Source organism: Xenia sp. Carnegie-2017, unplaced genomic scaffold (assembly GCF_021976095.1).
Source record: "Xenia sp. Carnegie-2017 unplaced genomic scaffold, XeniaSp_v1 HiC_scaffold_22, whole genome shotgun sequence".
NCBI classification, from domain to species: domain Eukaryota; kingdom Metazoa; phylum Cnidaria; class Anthozoa; order Malacalcyonacea; family Xeniidae; genus Xenia; species Xenia sp. Carnegie-2017.
Window position 1 is genome coordinate 14,053,580 of NW_025813485.1, and position 19,384 is coordinate 14,072,963.

General features: G+C 34.5%; 5 protein-coding genes across 5 annotated transcripts; 4 read left to right on the forward strand and 1 right to left on the reverse strand.

The window, feature by feature from the left end:
* Positions 1 to 36: 36 nt before the first annotated feature.
* On the forward strand, positions 37 to 4,294 carry LOC124446397 (nuclear fragile X mental retardation-interacting protein 1-like). The gene is made up of 9 exons (XM_046997241.1): positions 37 to 472; positions 840 to 902; positions 1,539 to 1,615; positions 1,927 to 2,019; positions 2,202 to 2,341; positions 2,447 to 2,551; positions 2,929 to 3,086; positions 3,756 to 3,800; positions 3,973 to 4,294. The coding sequence occupies exons 1-9, from the start codon at positions 203 to 205 to the stop codon at positions 4,060 to 4,062; spliced, it is 1,041 nt and encodes a 346-aa protein (XP_046853197.1). The 5' UTR covers positions 37 to 202; the 3' UTR covers positions 4,063 to 4,294.
* Positions 4,074 to 5,385, reverse strand: LOC124446398 (nuclear cap-binding protein subunit 2-like). Its single transcript, XM_046997242.1, has 4 exons — positions 5,260 to 5,385; positions 4,948 to 5,129; positions 4,597 to 4,735; positions 4,074 to 4,474 (listed from the first exon to the last, which is right to left on the reverse strand). The coding sequence occupies exons 1-4, from the start codon at positions 5,296 to 5,298 to the stop codon at positions 4,364 to 4,366; spliced, it is 471 nt and encodes a 156-aa protein (XP_046853198.1). The 5' UTR covers positions 5,299 to 5,385; the 3' UTR covers positions 4,074 to 4,363.
* A 16-nt stretch (positions 5,386 to 5,401) lies between these two features.
* LOC124446395 (E3 ubiquitin-protein ligase HECTD3-like) lies at positions 5,402 to 8,225 on the forward strand. The gene has a single exon (XM_046997240.1). It carries the CDS (start codon positions 5,480 to 5,482, stop codon positions 7,958 to 7,960), a length of 2,481 nt encoding a protein of 826 aa, XP_046853196.1. The 5' UTR covers positions 5,402 to 5,479; the 3' UTR covers positions 7,961 to 8,225.
* A 1,180-nt stretch (positions 8,226 to 9,405) lies between these two features.
* LOC124446694 (TM2 domain-containing protein DDB_G0277895-like) lies at positions 9,406 to 11,196 on the forward strand. Its single transcript, XM_046997548.1, has 2 exons — positions 9,406 to 9,617; positions 10,562 to 11,196. Exon 2 carries the CDS (start codon positions 10,577 to 10,579, stop codon positions 10,946 to 10,948), a length of 372 nt encoding a protein of 123 aa, XP_046853504.1. The 5' UTR covers positions 9,406 to 9,617; positions 10,562 to 10,576; the 3' UTR covers positions 10,949 to 11,196.
* An 896-nt stretch (positions 11,197 to 12,092) lies between these two features.
* Positions 12,093 to 19,333, forward strand: LOC124445513 (protein Dok-7-like). Its single transcript, XM_046996235.1, has 5 exons — positions 12,093 to 12,304; positions 12,388 to 12,433; positions 13,292 to 13,525; positions 13,759 to 14,064; positions 17,577 to 19,333. The coding sequence occupies exons 1-5, from the start codon at positions 12,260 to 12,262 to the stop codon at positions 18,845 to 18,847; spliced, it is 1,902 nt and encodes a 633-aa protein (XP_046852191.1). The 5' UTR covers positions 12,093 to 12,259; the 3' UTR covers positions 18,848 to 19,333.
* Positions 19,334 to 19,384: the final 51 nt, after the last annotated feature.

Here is a 19,384-nt window from a genome sequence, read left to right on the forward strand (position 1 = left end):
AGTGTCACACACGTGGTCAATGTCTGGAATGGTGGTAGTTTTTGTAGGCATAGGGATTATGAAGATTAGGAATATATCTTGTGGGTACTGGTAACAACAACACGGCAACACCACGATCGTGGTTGTTTATGATTAATTTTTGTTACTTGAGCATAGACTGCATAGTCTCGTTTGAAAGAAAGTATCGATCTCATTTACTGCCATGAATCGTCATTCCGCATCACCGTTCTTGTCTATACCTTCTTACGGACCAAGTTCGGGTTTTTCACCATATGATCCGAATGGTTGTAATCAGATGGGCATAAGACATTTATTTCCTCTACCTCAAATCAATTATTCATGTTATGTAACACCAGCTGTACCAAGACTGCAATTTTTGAAAGGGCATTCGTCACAGGTTGCTGTTCAGCAATATTTGGATGAAAACTGTGATGATAAGCAGCATAAGCAGAGTGTTTTATCAAAAAATCTGGTATGACTTATTGTTAAAATTTTTATGAAAGCCATGGTATCCATAAGGACCATACCCATACCCTTTATTATGCCCAATCCACAATGTCTTTATTGTTTTCTTGGAGTAGTTACATTTGTATGTTTCACATGTATGCTGAATTTGAAGTCTTAAAACAGAAAGTCGTAATTGTTTTCAATGTAGAAAGGGCAGTGCTTTTACATCAGTTTTTTACAAAAACTCCCCTGTGATCCTTGTAAAAAGTCTTTTCATGATCCAAATAGCCTTGGTCACTTAGTGCTCATGCCGGACATCGTGTTATAGTTTGTGAATTTATCGAGAGTTTTTACTATTTTAAATGTATCTTAGTACTTATCATGACTTTTAGTGTAGTTATCCCAATTGCTCTTTCACTGCTTCAAAGAAAATGATGAAATTACATGAGATAAAGGTATGTGGGAATGTTTTTCACATTTGCTACTGTTCAAAGCTTAAATTCCTTTTTTTCATGTATAAAGACATACTTTTGCAAATTTTGTGTTTTTCTTCTTATAATTAATGTTGCATAATTTGATTGCTCTGTTTTAATAATGAAAATGAGCATTGTTTTGCTTAAAATAATTTTTCTTTCAAACAGTTTGGCCCTCCAGTCTTCATTACTGATCATAAGACTTCATAAAATGGCACAACTTATCCATACATATGCATATATGCCATTTTACCCCACATCATCCTGGGGTTGAGCTAGAGGAGGTGCAATAGGTGCGCACCCCTTCCTTGGCTTAGAAAACTCTGTAGTGATTTGATGAAATTGTCATTGCTATTATGACATTTCCAAACAATTAAGCCCTCCCAAAATAAAATCATGCATCTGCTCTTGACGTCCACGCTGCATAATGCACCACTTGTAACAAGTAATATCATTTATCTTAGCAATGCTCTGTTAACTTTGGGCTAATTGTTATAGAAGGCTGTATAGGCAATCTCAGCAGTTTTAGTTGTCAAATAAAGTACCAGTAAATTCACCAATCATCAAACATATTTTTATAATTAATTGTTCCATAACCAACATTTTGGGATTTTTTAGTGTCACAGAGAAGGAAGAATGAAAATAACTTTAGACTCGCCAGAGGAAATTGCAAAATGGCGGGAAGAAAGAAAAAGGTTTCTCACTGTATTTTAAAGTCTTTACGAAACGTTTTTAGTTGAAGGAGAACTACCAGCAAATGCCTTTTGCTGGCACTGCGTCATGCAATTGAACTTGGGGAGAGGGGGGGGGTAAGCTTTGAACTTACTGAATTTGGTAGTCTCACTTCGCCCATTTTTGTTAAAAGCAAAAAAATTATCTTGCGGAAAGAGTATTGAGAGAACAGCTTTCCATTGACGCCGTGAGTGATTTTTATGTTGTAAATATCTCTAAGAACGAGTTCAAATTTTTTGTTATAACTTATAAGCAGGTGCTTTTTTCTACTTAGAAATTACCCGACGTCTTCAAATTTGATTAAAAAAGAGGCTGAGAAACGACAAAAATTGGAAAGAGGTCAAACAGTTCCAATCAAAGAATTCAGGTTGATTTAATTGCGTGAAAACACATATAATAATTTTTTAAGCAATAACTTTAGAACAAGAAATTTTTATGTTCGATATTCTTAGCTGATATGAAATTTTGAGCAATATCAGAGTAAAATAATGATCTCGTAATTTTGTCGCTCGCTTCTAATTATGTTTCCCGCTGTTCTTTTTTTACAAGATACAAAGGTAAGCAAAAATGGAAGTTTCAAAGAGGTTGTTTTGGTAGAAACAAAAATTTGGTAGTACAAAATGAAACACTTCAGCCGTCAGATACATGTCTCGATCGCATTTCAAGCAATGAAAAATTTCCCGCCGAAGGTATGGATCTGACTTTTTCATTAAATTGCCGCACGACTTAACGTCTCCTGACAATTTTTGTTCACACACATACATAATGAAGCATTGTGCTTTAAATATTTACAGGCAAAGCTGTAAATGCAGAAACTAAGAACACATTATTGAACCTTGCTACGGACTATGCAAGCTCGAGTGACGGTGAAAATGATACTATAACAGAATTAAGAAAAGGTAAAATGAAATTTTCCCTCGTAAAATGAATTTTCCCTCGTATATATTTGTTTAAAAATTTTAGTCTCGAGAGCAGCCATTTGTGTTATCCAGTAAATTTATGGTATAGTTTGCATATTTTTGTTCATGTTTTCAAGCCTTTTTCAAGTCTAATTTCTCGCGAGATTGATGGATCTGACTGTCTGGGGCTCACTTTATATGTGTTCACATTCATAAGGATGCGAGATCCAACAAATCGGGTCATGTGACTGTGGTGTAACATCACAGATTTGTTTTACGAATTTGAGGAATTAGTAACTTGCTAACCCCAAAAATTTTTCCAAATGCAAGTTTTTCTGAAAACATATTTTATTTTTGTTGTTTTGAATATCTTTAAGAACATGAGAAATCTACAGAAACAGCAACAAGAAGTGTGACTGTCTCAGGATGTTCTGGATCCCCGTCTTGTGTGCAACAGGGTAACAAGATGGGAAAATTGCAAGCAAATGGTCAGAGAAAGAAAGAGAAAAATCAAGGAAAATCAGAACATAAGCAGGTAAAGTGCAAAAAATCTACCATCTGTAATGGCAGTGGTGTACATTTTGTAAACAACCTAATTGCAATATCCGTATGTAAACCCATTTCTCGTTTAAATTTTACAACACATAAAAATGGAAAAAATTCATAAACAGGCTACAAAAATACCTTATCATCTTGGAAACTTTGCCTACCTATCTAAAAAAATCCACACTGTGGCTATGTTAACATGAAACCAAACAAATTAGTCTTTCTCTTACTTTGAAATTGTCCTTTTTTACCTGTTAACATGAATAAAAAGGACAACTTGCCCTGTTTTGACATTCATGTGGAGGATAAGAACAAACTCATTGGAGGATAATGAGTACTATTTATATAAATTATCATTGACATCAGTACAAGTGATCTATGTTGAGATTAATTTTGATGAAACCATATTCATTATTGGTGAAGAGTAAGGTGAAGTGAATTAAGCATCTTTATATGTTTTGCTCGTGTTAATTACTCACACAGGGACAAGTGGGGGCCCAAAATAACATGAGACCATACTCTATATATCATATGTGGGGACATTGACTTTCTCTCATTGCTTACCCATCAAAAAAGTTGGGGTTCCCTGCATCCAGCATCCCAGTCCCTGTCACACAGTTGCTAAAGAAATTGTAGCTCATGATAATTGTTTTTTTAGAACCCAACCAACAGGAAATACTCAAGACCATCACTGTTAGAAATGGTGAGTTTGGATCAAAGATTGATCAAATATTACATAATAAACGGTCCAAAAGCATTCTTTATCTTTCACAATACTGCAAATAACTCCATGTGCTTTCATGAAACTCTTTTATTCAAGTCACAATCAATATGCATATATACTCAGATGAAAACTTTTTTGCTTTTCCATTCAGTTGCTAGCTCAGGATATAAAACGCGAAAGAAACATGATATTGCAGTGCATCCGTTACATAGTGAGAAAACAATTTTTTACAGCAGAATGATCAGTCAGCAGTTGAAAAATGACAAATATTGTGGCTGTTTATTATACTGTACATTACATGTGCTAGAAAGCAGTTGTAAATTAAGATGTATGAAATGCTTATCTGTCATCACATAAATATATGATAAATTCAAGACGGGAATATTTCTTAGTAGATCTAACATAATATGTATACAATGGAACCTCTTGTATATTTTTGGTTGGATTAAAAATTAAATGTTGATAAAGTTAAAGCCAATTTTTACCATTTATATTCATTCACAGTGTTTTGGGGAGAGTTGTATCTATAAAAATAAAATTTATCATAGTGGTCTACTTTGAGATGGAGTTTTTGCAAGATTTCCATCCAGTATATTTTGTTTGCCAACACCACCTCTACCAGGATCATAACTGGTTCTGTAGTCATCACGAATCTTATAATAAAAAATTTAAAATATGTTAGGCTCCATTTATTCTTAACTGAATGGTAAAATTGTTATTTATAAAGATAAAAATAGAGGAATAAGTACAGCAAAATTTTAGATAATGTAGTGACCTGTCCTCCGGATTTTCCTCTTCCATATTGCCTGCCTTCTTCAAACCCAACATCCCAATCTGTCCTTACGATTCTATCATCCAGTCTGGTTCCATTGATGTATCTTGTTGCACTTTCAGCATCTTCACGTTCATAATATCTGATAAGTTAAGGAACATGCAGACTTCTAACTTACACATGCATTGTTGTATATTTCACTATCACTTCTTGTTTATTTTGATGTAGTCTTATGCAGGTGAGCAAACATCGTTATAACCAATAATCAAATTTGAAATAATATTTAAGAGGATGCAATGTCCTTCATATACAAAGTTACCCTACTCAACAAGGGAAAATAATGGTGGTTGATACTCAACAAAGCAAAAGCCACATGGAGTTTTTTTAATGCGGTCAAGACCCATGATGACTTGTTTTACTTCCCCTGCTTTAGAAAAAAGTTCGTAAATTTGTTCTTCTGTCGTGTAAAATGCCAAATTACCGACATAGAGCGTGCAAGATTTTTCCAGCTTTGCTTCTAGCTCATCCCTTGATCCCTGTAAAGTGCAATTTAAATTCGACGTGTGCTGATAAACGAAAGTTTTGAAAATGAATATTAAATTTCTGTCCTGTGAAACTATTTTTGTTTTGTTTCGCATCATGGGTGGAACAAGAAAAATATTATACCTTCCAACGTTGGTCCCTGTAAGCACTCAGGCCAGCCATTTCAACACATTGTTACACTTCGCGCTTTATAAATGAAGTATTACTTTGAAAAAGTGAGAGGGCTGTCCTTCGTGTTCGTGGTCTTCTCGGAAAGGGAGGCGGGTTTCTTTCATCTTCATCTTTTGTGTGTAAAAAGCAAAGGTAAAAAGATGTGCCTTTCCGAATTTGTTTGTTATTTACAATGACTAAGGACAATGCAAGGAAGAGACTAGCACGAATAAGATGCGTTTTTGAATGTGTTGAATCTTTACGTGAAGGTAAAGAGTTTCCAGACGCTTTGTGTTTTGTACCCAATGCTGTGGAGTATAAATTTCGAAGTGAAAGGTCAACTTCCGTTGTGATTCGAGACTTACCGACAACTTCTTCTGCCGAAATTGGAGAAATACCTTACAAGTTGAGCTCGAAATTCTCTGCTAGTGGCGAGGAATATTGGAGTGACGAGGGTCATTGGTTAAGACTTCTCCCGGAAAGTTTGTTAAAATTTATTGGCGAAAGCACTTACTCTTCTGGATGGATTTTAATTCGACCTCGTGACAACAAGACCAAAAACGTTGTTGACGTTGTACCAGCTCACACTGCAAAAAAATTTTTTCCTAGTAGGTGGGAAGATGTAATTGATAACTCTTACTCCTTGAAAATTTCACTTAATAAGAAAACTTTGCAAAGACAGGCCGATTTAGAGGCAATGAAGAAGTTGAAAATTCCTCCTCCAAACTGGAGCTTGGAATTGGACGAAGAACTAGGGCGTTTTATTTGTGAAAATGTTAACATTCAAAAAGAGGAAGCATTAGGCACCCTAAGTCAGTATGTTGAATCAATTGAAGTCTCTTCACAAAGTCATTATGTGTCAGCACTGACTGATGGAGATGTTGAGACATATTGGGAATCCGATGGATCTCAAGGTCAGCATTGGATTCGTTTGAAGATGAAGCCTGGGACAGTTGTCAAGCAATTATTTGTTTGGGTTAACAGCCATGATGACAACTACATGCCTAGTCGACTTCAAGTTCATGGAGGAGAAACGGACAATATGAACTTACTAAATGAAGTCCATGTGGAAAGTAGTAAAAATGGTGATGTTTTATTGTTAGAAGATGCAAGCCAACATTATCCTATTCTTCAGATATGGATTAAAGATTGTAAAGATGATGGTATTGATACGCGTATTCATGGAATCAAGATTATGTCTACAAATGAGAAAGAGCCAGGTCTTAATGCAGACATTTTTAAGAATTCTTCCAAGATTACTAATTATCCTAAATTGGAACACGTAAATTCAGAAAGCCTCTATAATAGAGCCAAAAGTTTATTACGTTTTTTTGCTCTATTTGATAGTATTGTTTCTTTTATATTTCCAATTTGGCAATTTACAGTTGGATCATATTCTAGTCTTGCTGCAATAAGGCAATTGCTGCCATTGTCAAGTCGTCGAACCTCATTAATTGAACAGCTTATCATTGATTCACAGTCATGCTTGACACTTACAAGTATTCCTCAGGTTGTTTTAAATCGTCATATTGCAGCGGAGCATCGGGAAAATCCTGCTCTTGACCCAAGTGCTAAACAATCAATGTTTTTCCAGTTGTATGAAGCGTTAAGTCCTGAAAAGTGTGGAGTTACGTTAGATTTTCGATGGTCAAATCGGTGTGACCAGTGGTGGGAATGCAAGTTTATATCTGAAGGAATTATTGATCAAGGTGGTGGTTTTCGAGATTCATTGTGTGATCTTGCTGAAGAATTATGCCCTAGCTCTCCAGATTCTTTACTACCATTGCCATTTTTTATTCGTAGTCCAAACCAGCTTTATGATTCGTCAAATGTGTATCGTGATGGTTACATTCCCAACCCTTCTTGTCAATTATTTGAACATTATAAATGGCTTGGAATGTTAATGGGTGGTCACCTGCGTGGTAGAGAAAATTTTCTTTTATCTTTTCCAAAATATGTATGGAAAAAAATACTTAGTGAAAAAGTTTCTTGGTTAGAAGATTTTGTTACTGTTGATGCAGCTCTGGTAAAGTTGGTTCAGTCAATCAAAGAAATGGATAAGGAGAAATTTTCCGAAAAGTTTGCTGATGTACTCACTTATACAGCTGTATTAAGTGATGGTAAAATTGTTCCATTAGTTTGTAATGGGGAGGAAAAAGTAGTGAGGTTTGAAGATCGAATTGAATATGCTGAGTTGCTAGAAGTTGCAAGAATGTGTGAGTGTGATGAGCAAATAAATGCCATTCGTCATGGATTGACAAAAGTTGTCCCGGTTGCCTTGCTGGACTTACTGACTTGGCAAGAACTAGAATTGAAAGTATGTGGCAATCCAAAGGTGGATGTTAGAGATCTTCGCAAGACAACTCACTTTGAAGATGTTCTTCAATCAGATGATCGAGTGAAATATTTTTGGAAAGCTATGGAGAATTTTAGCAATGAAGACAGAAGTCGTTTTCTTAGATTTGTCACTGGAAGACGCAGATTACCTGCTCATATGACATTGTGTGCTGCTAAGTCAACAACGCCCATTGACTCTTTGCCTGAAGCTGCCACATGCTCAAGCACTTTGTTCTTGCCTAGTTACTCTTCATATCTAGTAGCAGAAGAAAAATTACGTTATGCAGCTTACAATTGTGTATCTATTGATACTGATGGGTCATGGGATGAATTATGAAAATTCAATGAACACACATTGCTTTATGCCTAGGTCTTTGTCGTGCATTTACAGAGCAAAAAAGAAATTACATCTTAAATACAATCTATTGCTTCCTACAAAAACCAGGCATTGTTGATGTTGAGTGTCATTGGTGTTTATGCCTATTTATAGGAAGTAAAGTTTTTATTTACCCCGAAATTTTTTTATCAATTAAACAATTTAAAAAATATGTCATATGATTTTCATTGAAATACAATGACTAAAAATATATCACTAACTAAAATTTGCCTCCCATGCTGCTCTTCTCTCAAATCATTTTGCAATTTTTCATAGTTGATGAATCTATCCAATCCATCTCTATTACTATTCTACATATGCTGCTGAAATTTTGGTATTATACACAACCACCATTATTTTCATGCACCCCCAGATAAATTTTATAATGGCATATACTATAATTTCATGAGTAAGAGTGCAACATACTTATAACTTCGTTCAAATTGGAAAATCTCCCGTCAGATGAGGATAGATTTGTCATTATGTCAGCATTTGTGTGGGCTGGCATTTCATACTAGGCTCCAGAACACTTACTAACAACATAATGGCTAATTAATATGGATTGCGTATAGATGACTTGACTTGTTTACGTTTTGCTGGCAAGTCGAGTGCTCATGACTTACACTAGCAACAATGGTCAACCTCTCTAGGGTTTAATCAACCAGCCAGCAAACGTAAACAAGGCAAGTCATTTATAGCTTTACTTTAGTTCATTACTCGCTAATCATATCCATAATGCTTTTTTAAGTGAACTTCTGATGTTTTGTTTTTTAATGAGTTTGTTTGACGTTGCTGTGAAAACAGTAAAAGAAAATTTAAAGGAAATTGAAGAAATCTTGTTTTTTTGAAAGGCTTATATTCATTCATGCATAATATTCCGAATTAAATTGCAAATTAAGACATGTATGACTATATGAGCCCTTAGTTGTCGATTTTTCGAGTTTTGACGGTCTTGTTAAAAACAAGGAATGCGGAGGCCAATTGTAATTTTTGAGGAGTGAAAATAAAACAAATCAAAAAATGGGTGAAAGAATCAAGAACAAATCTTTCTCAAAAATCATTTTTAAAATAGACAGTTAGTGGTTAACTTATGGAACGCCCACGTTCAACACATCAACACTTGAAAGAATTATAACATTATCCATTAGCAGTTTGGACAGGTTTATCTGTTGCCATGCAATTTCGATCAACAAAAGGACTGCAGAGCCCGAGTGTAGTCTGGGTAGTATGGCAACATCCACCCAAACGAATCAAAAATATATTGCAACCAAACTTTCTGACGAAAAACTGCATGATCGCACACAAAAAAATACTCATATTTTCTTCCGTGTTGGCGTGTTCATGTCGTTCGCCGACAAAAGTCACAAAACGTGTAGTTCCACCAATCACAGCCTCGACCCAGTGCATTTATGTAAATATTGCGCATAAAGTGTCTAGTGGAATAATAAAAACTTAGGCGTCTATTTGTGAAAGTGGGAGGCATTTAATACGAATCTATCTCAAATTAAAAACCGCATTTATGTTCTACAAAGTTTGTTTCTTTCTTAATTTTATGCTGTGATTTTGATTATTTTACTGAGTTGACAATTAAGGATATTCAAGTTGAACATTGAACGAGGTAAGTCTTCAAAAAAGTTCTCGATTCAGTTTGAATTGTTTTTGTGAAAATACGTACGTTTTGTATATCATAAGGTGCAATCGGGCAACTTATCGTCTTAAAATCAATTCTTAAAAAAGATTGGCGTCTATATTTGGGAAGCATTTTTATTCATCGGCAGTGTAAAATATGTATTTAGTCACCTCTATGCAAATTTTGCAATGGCTTGCAGCTTTCAGTTTTCAATTTTCGCTGCGTAATGGATGATAATAAAGAACATTAAATTGCTACGTATATTTTAGGTTTATTTCACGTCTCGAGACACGAATGATTTTATTTCGTCATTATCTCCAAAATGATATGTTCAATATTAAATTCATTCTTATTATCGACCAAACATGCAAGACGTCATTCAAGCCAAAAGTTGAAATTAACTTTTGGTGAATTTTGCTGTTGACCAGCATGTCTATCAACGTAATAAACATTGTATACCTAGAAAATGAACAATTATGTACAAACTATCACTGTTTCTTATGAAACAAAGTGCAAAATATGTTAGATGGTGTGATTATTCACAGATCCTTCAAATGTAATACCTTTGAATACCATGACTATTTTATATGTATACTTTTATTTAGATGAATCGTGTTTTCATGCTTACTTTTTATAATGTATTTTCGTATGTAGGCTGACTCGCTTTGTAAACAGTTTTATATAGGCTCCATGTTTCTAAATCCTCTTAATAAAACTTGCCAAAATGTACTTTCAAATAGGGAAATAGTAAGGAATGAATTGCCATTTGAGTTGCTGCTACATTCTACATATGATAGTGACAACTAATATTAACTGTTAGTATTAACTGTTAGATAAATTCCAAGGGATTATGAAGTATCATGTTGCCTGGAAGCAAATAGATGAAAAATACTTTTATTGTAATTGTCTTTGTTTTTCATACCCATTTTCAGTGTATACAATTTAAAATGAGCCAACCTCCATATAATCCAAATCAAGCACCTTATCCACCACCACAAGGCAATATTGCTTTTGACCAATATCAGCAAGGAGCACCACCCCCACCATATAGTGGAGGCCCAGCACCATATCCTCAACAAGGTTATGCCCCACCACCACCTCATGGTCAAGCTCCCTATGGAAATCCTCCACCTGGTCCATACGGAAATCCTGGACCTGGTCCATATGGAACATCTGCTCAGTACCCACCTGGACAACAACCACAAACTGTGTATGTCTATGAGGACAGACGAAAAAAACAAAGTGATGATGATACTTGTCTGGCTTTGTTGGCTGGAGCATGTGCAATGTGCTTATGTTGCTCATTGCTATCTGATTAAAAATCCAAGTAACTGATCACACACAAGGATATGATCTTACCAAGGATATTGATAAAATTTAAAATTTGTGTCATAATTAGAAATTTACTCTTTGTCTTACATGAATATAAACATGAAGTATTATCCATGATAGTTGGTAATTTATATCAAATAGTATGGTTGATGGTATCATAGATTTTTCTACCTTTACTTGTATATTATTTCAGCATAATATGAATATATGCAGTTAATTCTACATATGTTACAAATAGTTGTGTTAGAAATTATTTTATGTAGAAGATAAAAACAGGGAATTTCTCATTTGGTAAGAAATATTTTTCCAAAACTGCCAACTTAGACTCCTATCAACCTTATTAGAAAATAAGAAATGATTCAATGCACAAGAAAAATAAAAGAAATTTCTCAAGTCTTTCACGTGACACTGTACAGACAACAAAGCTCCCACTTTCTCAAACAAGCAACCTGAATGTTGATAGTCGCCAATTGCTGGAAGCCCGGAATTAAACTGTCATACCAATTAATTGCTTACGTCATGCATACGTCAATTGCACGCAATTGCTATCTATCTCCCTAACTTCCAATTTCTTATAAATGTTAGATAAAACACAGTACTAAATCCAGGTCTTGTGCAGTACACTATGACACTGTAATGTATAACACTACCCCGCAACAACAATTTGTCATTGAACAATAGGACTTATATATCGAGCATTGAATCATGCGCGCTTTGAGGTAAATACAACGATTTTGCCAGTTCCAACCAGTAGAAAACCACAGAAGGGTTTTCCCAACGGGCTAACCTCACTGAAAAGACCAAAATCTCCTTAAATGAGAACCCAAACAGATTGGCCAACTTAAAGAATATCAGTTTAGTAGGAATAGCCCGGATGCACTCTCAAATTATATTCTGTATAAAATTTGTTGACACTTGACAGCTGCCGCCATCAAGAATAGAGTATGAAAGAAATGTAATAAACTACATGCCAATAATTCCAAATTAACAAATTTTTTACTTAAGTACTTAGTCATTTAGATATGTGACCGTTGTCAGCACGTAGACCAAACATTGGGTGCAGTCAATGCGTCCAATCCAATGCTGGAGGAATGTGAAATTAGGAAAGATTTGTCAACTGTAATGTATCCCACAGTGCACTTTGGCTTTATACTTCCGCAAGTCGCAGTTGCCAATTCTCTATCTTTGATGAACACTAGGGACCGTCGAATAATTTCGATGATAAAAGTAAAGGAAACGCCGTCGTATGAATTTTCACAACTGGATTTATATGTGTTCTATCATTATATTTGATAGTTATGGATATTATTCAATGCAATCTCCTTGTTAAAGTCAAGAGGAAGGTACGTGAGATTGTATCTTTGCTTACATTTTATCAAGAAGTATGTATTCATTAATCTTTTTGTAACCTTGATGATTATTGCAGTGGAAAAGCCGCTGGGTAGTTTTACGGCGAGTTAATCCTGGTTCAGGTACGTGTATTATAAGATAAATGTGCGTTTTCTCGATGTTATGAGGGATTGAAAATACTACGAAATTTTGCTTCTTGTTGTTGGGACTTTATCCGAAAATCACGGCTAATAATGCAGTTTCTTCTTTGATGAAGTTGCAGTGTAATAATGCACTTGCAAATCTAGTGCTTCCGCACTTTGCGACAATTAAACTCTATCCCATCCTTAGTTTTGGTGAAATCTGTGAAGAAAGGGTTTTCGCTGCTGTGGTACTGCTACTTTTGTATTTATTTACTGTTAGGTCAATAATCAATAAAATTACGACAACATTTCATTAAGCCTTTCATTAGAGAACACCAGAAAGGAAAGTTTTCTTAATTTTTAGTCCTGTTTACAAAGTTTTTCTATTCCATTATATCGTTATCGGTTATTATAAAATCTTTCGTTGCCTTCATCAACGCAAGACGTCAAGTGTCAGGCAAAACCTGTCGAACCATTTTTTCGTCATAATTTAACATCGTGCTTTCCTATTTACATCATTTAATATCGTTTATATTACGTAAACATATTTTTATAAGTATCGATACTTAATTTTATATTGCTAATGGCGGAATATTTTGTATTGCCTGATTGGATTTAATTCCTAATATTTTCATACAATGATCTGGTAGTACCAAGATGAAGCGAAATTTGTTCTTGTTGTGTTTGTATTTTTATAAATTAGCTAGGAACACAATTCCATACACAGTTGAGTGTTCATACTCATCAGTAACTGATATTATTTCTAAATTAGCTTAACATATCCTCTCAACCATGAATTATTAGGTGCAACCCAAAAAATTGTATGTATGCTGACATGAAAAGTCATTTAAATTTCAGATCGCATTAATCTTTACATATATAAGGACCGTTTGAGTGCAATTGGAAAGCAACAAGAGAAGTTCCTGCTTTCCCTTCGTGATTTTTGCTACACAGAATGTGTTGATAAAGACAACAGGTTGCCTAAAATAGTTATTATTACTGAAGCTCGAGCATTATCCTTGAGATTTGAGAAAAAAGAAGATAGAGATTATTGGGAAGACACTCTTATTAAGGAAGGTGGCTTTGGACAAGGTATGGTATGCATAATCTCCTTTAGCTTTGGACAATCTTTGGCTAAAATATTTATTTTTTACTAGATTTTGAGTTAACTTATGCAGTCTTCAAGTTGTGGGCTTATACCAACAGTACAAAGCTTGCAGAAAATAAATTTTTAATCAGAAATACTCTATTTCTTTTAAAATGTGATGGATCCTGGTTTAGCGTAAACTGCTATAAATTTTTTTTCCCAATTTTTTTTATTTCAGTTGTGACATACAATGGAATTCTTCCGAGTAGACAGTCAATGAAATCAGGGGAAGTTTCTCTTCACATCTACCCAAACTTTTTTACATTAATTCGGAAAAAAAACTCTCGATGTATTGGTCGTTGGCAATTTGAACAGTTGTTTAACTATGGGCCAGTTGATGGTGGATTTGTTTTTCGTGTTGAAAATGTTTCAGAAGACCATTCTGAGCCAGAGTCCTTTTTGCTTGTTACATCATCAGAGAAGCAAATCAATAGCACCTTTGATACAGTTTACAAAACAGCCCATAACATGTATGGAAGTGCTGGTGAGTGTTGCTTATTTATTAATGTTTATGTGTTAGTTTATTAACAAAAGTTTGCAAAAGATTTGCCTTATATGCTAGAACACAATCTGAAGAAATACATTGTGTTAACTCAAATTCAAGTTATAATCAGGGCACAACTGACACAGTGATATGGTGGTTTTATTTCAATTTTCTAAATCATCATCAGGATGTTCTGGTGAGATTTTGGTTTGAAAATTGAAATAGAACTAAAGTATTTATGCCATCAATTCATGCTATTTTATCAAATTAATTCGACTTGACCAAAATTTCAGTTTACTTATTTTGAAATCATTATTGGAACATCAAATTAATTCGACTTTAGCACAATTTCAGTTTACTTATTTTGAAATCAATATTGGAACATTTGATGAAAACCTGAAGCAATATATGATGAATGTAAACGTTCTTGTTTTCTGTTAATTCCAATTTTTTTAACTTTCATTTTTATAATTCATAATAGAAAGTGATTTTTATCATTTTTGAAGCACAACTTTTAGTTCTTATCATAAAAACCTTGCAGAGACATTTCTCTATGTCATGTAATGAGGGGTTAGCATCTCGCACCTCGGAATAAGTGTCGTGTAATGACGTAATGTTGGGTTAACATCTCGCACCTCGGAATAAATGTCGTGTAATGACGTAATGTTGGGTTTACATCTCGCACCTCGGAATAAATGTCGTGTAATATACGTATGTTGGATTAACATCTCGTACCTCGGAAAAAAATTCATATAATGACGTAATGACGGGTTGACATCTCGTGCCTTGGGGTGTATATTGTGTGAATGATATACCCCAGAGTGAATGTCTTGAATGGATGATTGATTTTAAAAGTTTATGGCTTTGTAATTTTTCTCAAAAGAGAAAATGTTCTTCCCATTGCACGAAGAAAAAAAACACACGTGTTAATTAATTCTTTAAATGTAATTTTAAAATATGTTCTAGTCTTCATTTATAGCTGTTTAGTTTGGCTTAAATGCGTAGGAATAATGTTTAACAGCTACCCACGTTAACTTAGTACGTAACTATTTTTATTGACAACTATAAGCATTTTGAGTTATTGTTAGTATCGTCGCTGTTTTTGGGTTTCGCATACGAATGTTAGGTGACCGCTATGCAACATGAGCCCGCATTTGAATTTCGCGTGGAAAGCTTGCAATAAACGATATAGTCAAATGGGACAATTGAACAGTCATAAATTACGCATGATCAGAAGCGGGTAATTAATTATAGAGTTTGGTATAGTTTCTTAAAGCGTCAAAAAATAGAAAACAATAAAATTGACCGTCCAAGTCGTCATTTGACTCTGAAAATTTGTAGCTTAAGTTTTTTTAATTGTAACATAAAGTCGACAAAAAAACATACTTCCAGTAGTACAAAGTGCGACTGTTGTTTTGCTATCGTTGATGACGGGATAGTTTACAGTCAAATAAGTTTGACAAATGAAATGTATTAAAAGACTTCAATGTACAAAACTGATTATCGAGGATTTTTAACAGTGCGATTACGTAATCGCAAATATTCATAATATAAAATTCATGATATTTATTTTAAAGTAGCGAAGAATAATATTAAAATTTTTTTTTTTCTCCCCATTTTTCGTAAGATCGATTTTCATATTTATCCTCAATTTATAACTGTGAAAATGTCGTTGTTGAAAACAACTTTTGATCCCAATATTACACATTACACCCCCATTACACCTCCATTACCCCCGACTCCAACCGTTTAACTAACGTGATGTAATTAATATATATATTACTTATGTCGCAGGAAATAGACTGCGTGTTTGAATTTTTTTTACAGGCCCGTAACAACTGTTTTCCTGCGAGGGGGGGGACAATAATTTGCGTAATTTGCCTCCCGATCGCCTTGCGCCCTCAGCCTCAACCTCCTCCCTAAATGAAAAAGTAATAAATTCTTTAAAACTCACATGCTATTGCTAAGTGCAAGCTAGCAAAGCGTGGGTTATTCTAAACATATTTTATGATATTTTAATTGGCTGTAAATCCTGTAAGTATATCATTTTGCCGTGTCCGCGATCAAACGTCACATGTATAATTTTGAAATAATCATTTATGCAAAGCCACTGCAACACAGAATTCCGGTAAATTTTCTTAATAACAGTGTATTTTTATACTGCAACTTTGCCATTACATCACTCATTGATGACGTAAGGAGTCTAAGAAGAGCCCTATTTAATATGTTGGCTTAGCTAAAAATATACAATATTCTGTGGGTGGAAAGACAGCTTCACATGGAATATGCGTATGCAAACGTCATAAATGTTGAAATATGAATATTGGGATATAAATACAACATTTTAACAGTGATTTAATGCAATTTTCTTCGACTTCAAAACTTGAATTTACTCGTCGCAATGTCTACTACAGCTACATAATTTGTGGAAATTTTATCATGGTCTTTGAACTGTTTGATTCATCAACATTCCCTGTTGGCGTAAGTTTTGCATTATTGTTAATTATTTTGATACGTGACTGTCGTATATGAGCTATATGCGAATAGTAAGAGCCTTTATAAGTAGAAGCTCGATTTCGTACATCTTACTGCGTGTATAGCGAAAAACATCTTACTGTATGCTGAAGATTTTGCCAATTAATTTCTAAATAGTTATGCAAAGTGAAAATGATAACTTTGGAAAACTTGAAATAATGTGACTTTATACAATCTAACGATTTACATCCACGTTTATAATCACTATATGCAGTTTTAACAGCAGCTAAAGAAAACTTTTCGTTCATCGTTTCCTCGTATATTTGCAAGAAAGTCAAACTTGCTTGTTATGTTTTTTATCACTTATACATTTATAAAAAAAAGTATTATTTATAAGACTTTTTACTACTCCGTTCTTTAGACATTTGAGAACTTTATTATATTTCCATATTATTCTACTATTTTCAATGTTTACATTTATAATTTGTGTTGCATAAGTTTTTTATTCTCATTCAAATCAATGATACTCGTGGATAAATTATTGTCCATTGATTGATCTAAAAGATCATTCACTTTACCATTATCATGGCAAGTATTCTGTTTTTGCACAAATCGTGAACGGTAAACCATGACGATTACCTAACCGCTGCTATTCGACATCTTCTATAATCGATCAATTTAAGATAACTTGACGTTTTTACGTAACTTTTCGTGACCCAAAAATCTAAGGTTATATCAATAAATACGCGTTAATATAACGTATAAAACACAGACTTCTTAAGTACATTATTAAAACACATTCCCTGCAATGATATATGAATTCTATCGCTTCGTGTTGTTGTTTCCATGCAAAATGTGATAGATTCTTTTTGCATTTCACATATGTTATATATGTACACAATGCATTCATCATTTTTTTATCATAAACCTCAATAATTAGTTATGAGTAAATATTTCTATTGTCTTGTACACGTATTCCTATGCACGCGCACGCATGCATCCATAGAAAATCCACCATTTTATCTTGTTCATTATAGATGGTATTCAAAAATCGACAAAACTAAATTCACTAAGAGCACCCCGACCGCGATCAATGAGTGAGCCATCTGGTTTTAAGCGCTTTATGCAAAGGCTTAGCATACGTCGGAAGAGCAGAAGGCCAAAATCGTCCAAATGGAAGGAGAACACAGGTCCTACAGACATCAAGATCAACAACGCTGTTGCCTCTGCGGAAGATGTCGCTCATTTTGGTGAAGGAAGCCTCAAAAATAATGATGCGGTTAAGCGATCAAAGAATGATCCCAATCCTGAATCAGCGGACAAAAGAAAATCAAATGAAAGTGTAGCATCATCCTCCTCTGGAATATCGCCTTCGCCATCTGACGGAATTTTGTCATGTGATATGGAAAACCATGGAAGAATTTCTCCAGGAGATATAAGGACATTGAACGGAAACAAACATGATGATGAGCGTCAGGGACAAGATGCAGGTGAAAAGAATGAATCGACGAAACTATCTCTTCTTGATACTAATACCCAGAATGGCAACGATATGAGCATTTGGCAACGTAGAAGTGCGTTATTCCTCAACACGGACGACATGATTCGCGAAGGATTCATGAAATCAAAACAATCCGATCAACGATCTTGTGACGTACCTGCAAATGAAGAGAGAAATCATAATAATGAATTGACAGAATCCTCTGAAGGGAAAGCTCTTGAGGGCACCGGCATTCAAGCACGCAGAAACACGAGTGGCAATCGTGTAAGACGTCCTATGTTAACCATACAAATCACTCCCAGTTTAAGTCAGCCATCTTTAAATCAGTATGTCAACGTTCCCGAAAAACCTCACGTTAGAGATATAACACGACTTCAGCCTGGTGTATGGGATCGCTATGATAGCGAAGAAAGTGTTTATCATAATTTGGACAGGGTGATTGGGGGACCATCGGGTTATCAGAATGTGCCCGGATCAGGAGAAAATACTCACATCGTGTCGTCAACAGCAAATTCGTATCAAAATGTTGCTGCACGACTTCCCGATGCACGTTCTTATGAAAATGTCGCTGGTCCTCGATCAGATATGCATTATATTAACGTTGATGCCAAGCAAAGCAACTCTTCCGTGAACTATATTAAAGTATCTGGTTCTGGACCCTCGACGCCAATACAAAAGAACCAGTCATTCAATTCAAAAAAGGGAAATCCTGATTACACAGAAATAGATTTTGTCAAAACAAAACGATTTAGGGAGATGTCGAGGGAAGTCAAAAAGGAAAAAGTTGAAAGAGTGAAAAAGTCTTGATATTTTTCACTAGTGTTTTACAGGAAAACAATGAGTAGCTTTTGATATGGATATTTATTAACACGAGAAGAATGTCTGGAAGCAACTGGGGTTATTTAACCACACATATTCATCCAGATCGAATTGCTCAAAATACGAAATAAAATAAAAATGTCGTTGAAAACCCACGGGTCTTTACAAAACTTGGTTTTAGCTATTGTTTCGCAACCATTTGATTGCGATTTTTTTTTAAATATATTTTTAAGATGATGCTATTTGCATGTACGTTTGATTATGATTTTTTATGGCTGGTAATGTTAAATAGACTTGCTTTTATGAATTGGTTGCTTCTTTGGAATGTATAACCAATGTTTGGACAATGTTTTGTGCTGGTCATAAATCTAATTGTTTAGCTGAAGCAATTGTGAAACTAGAATTTTTTATTGTCGAAAATGATTGAATGTAACGTTTTTATAATTAAAGTGTGCTTATCATTTTTGTAGTGTATGTAATTTTCTGTCGTTCAATGAGCTCCTGTCTTTTTTTTGTTCATGATTC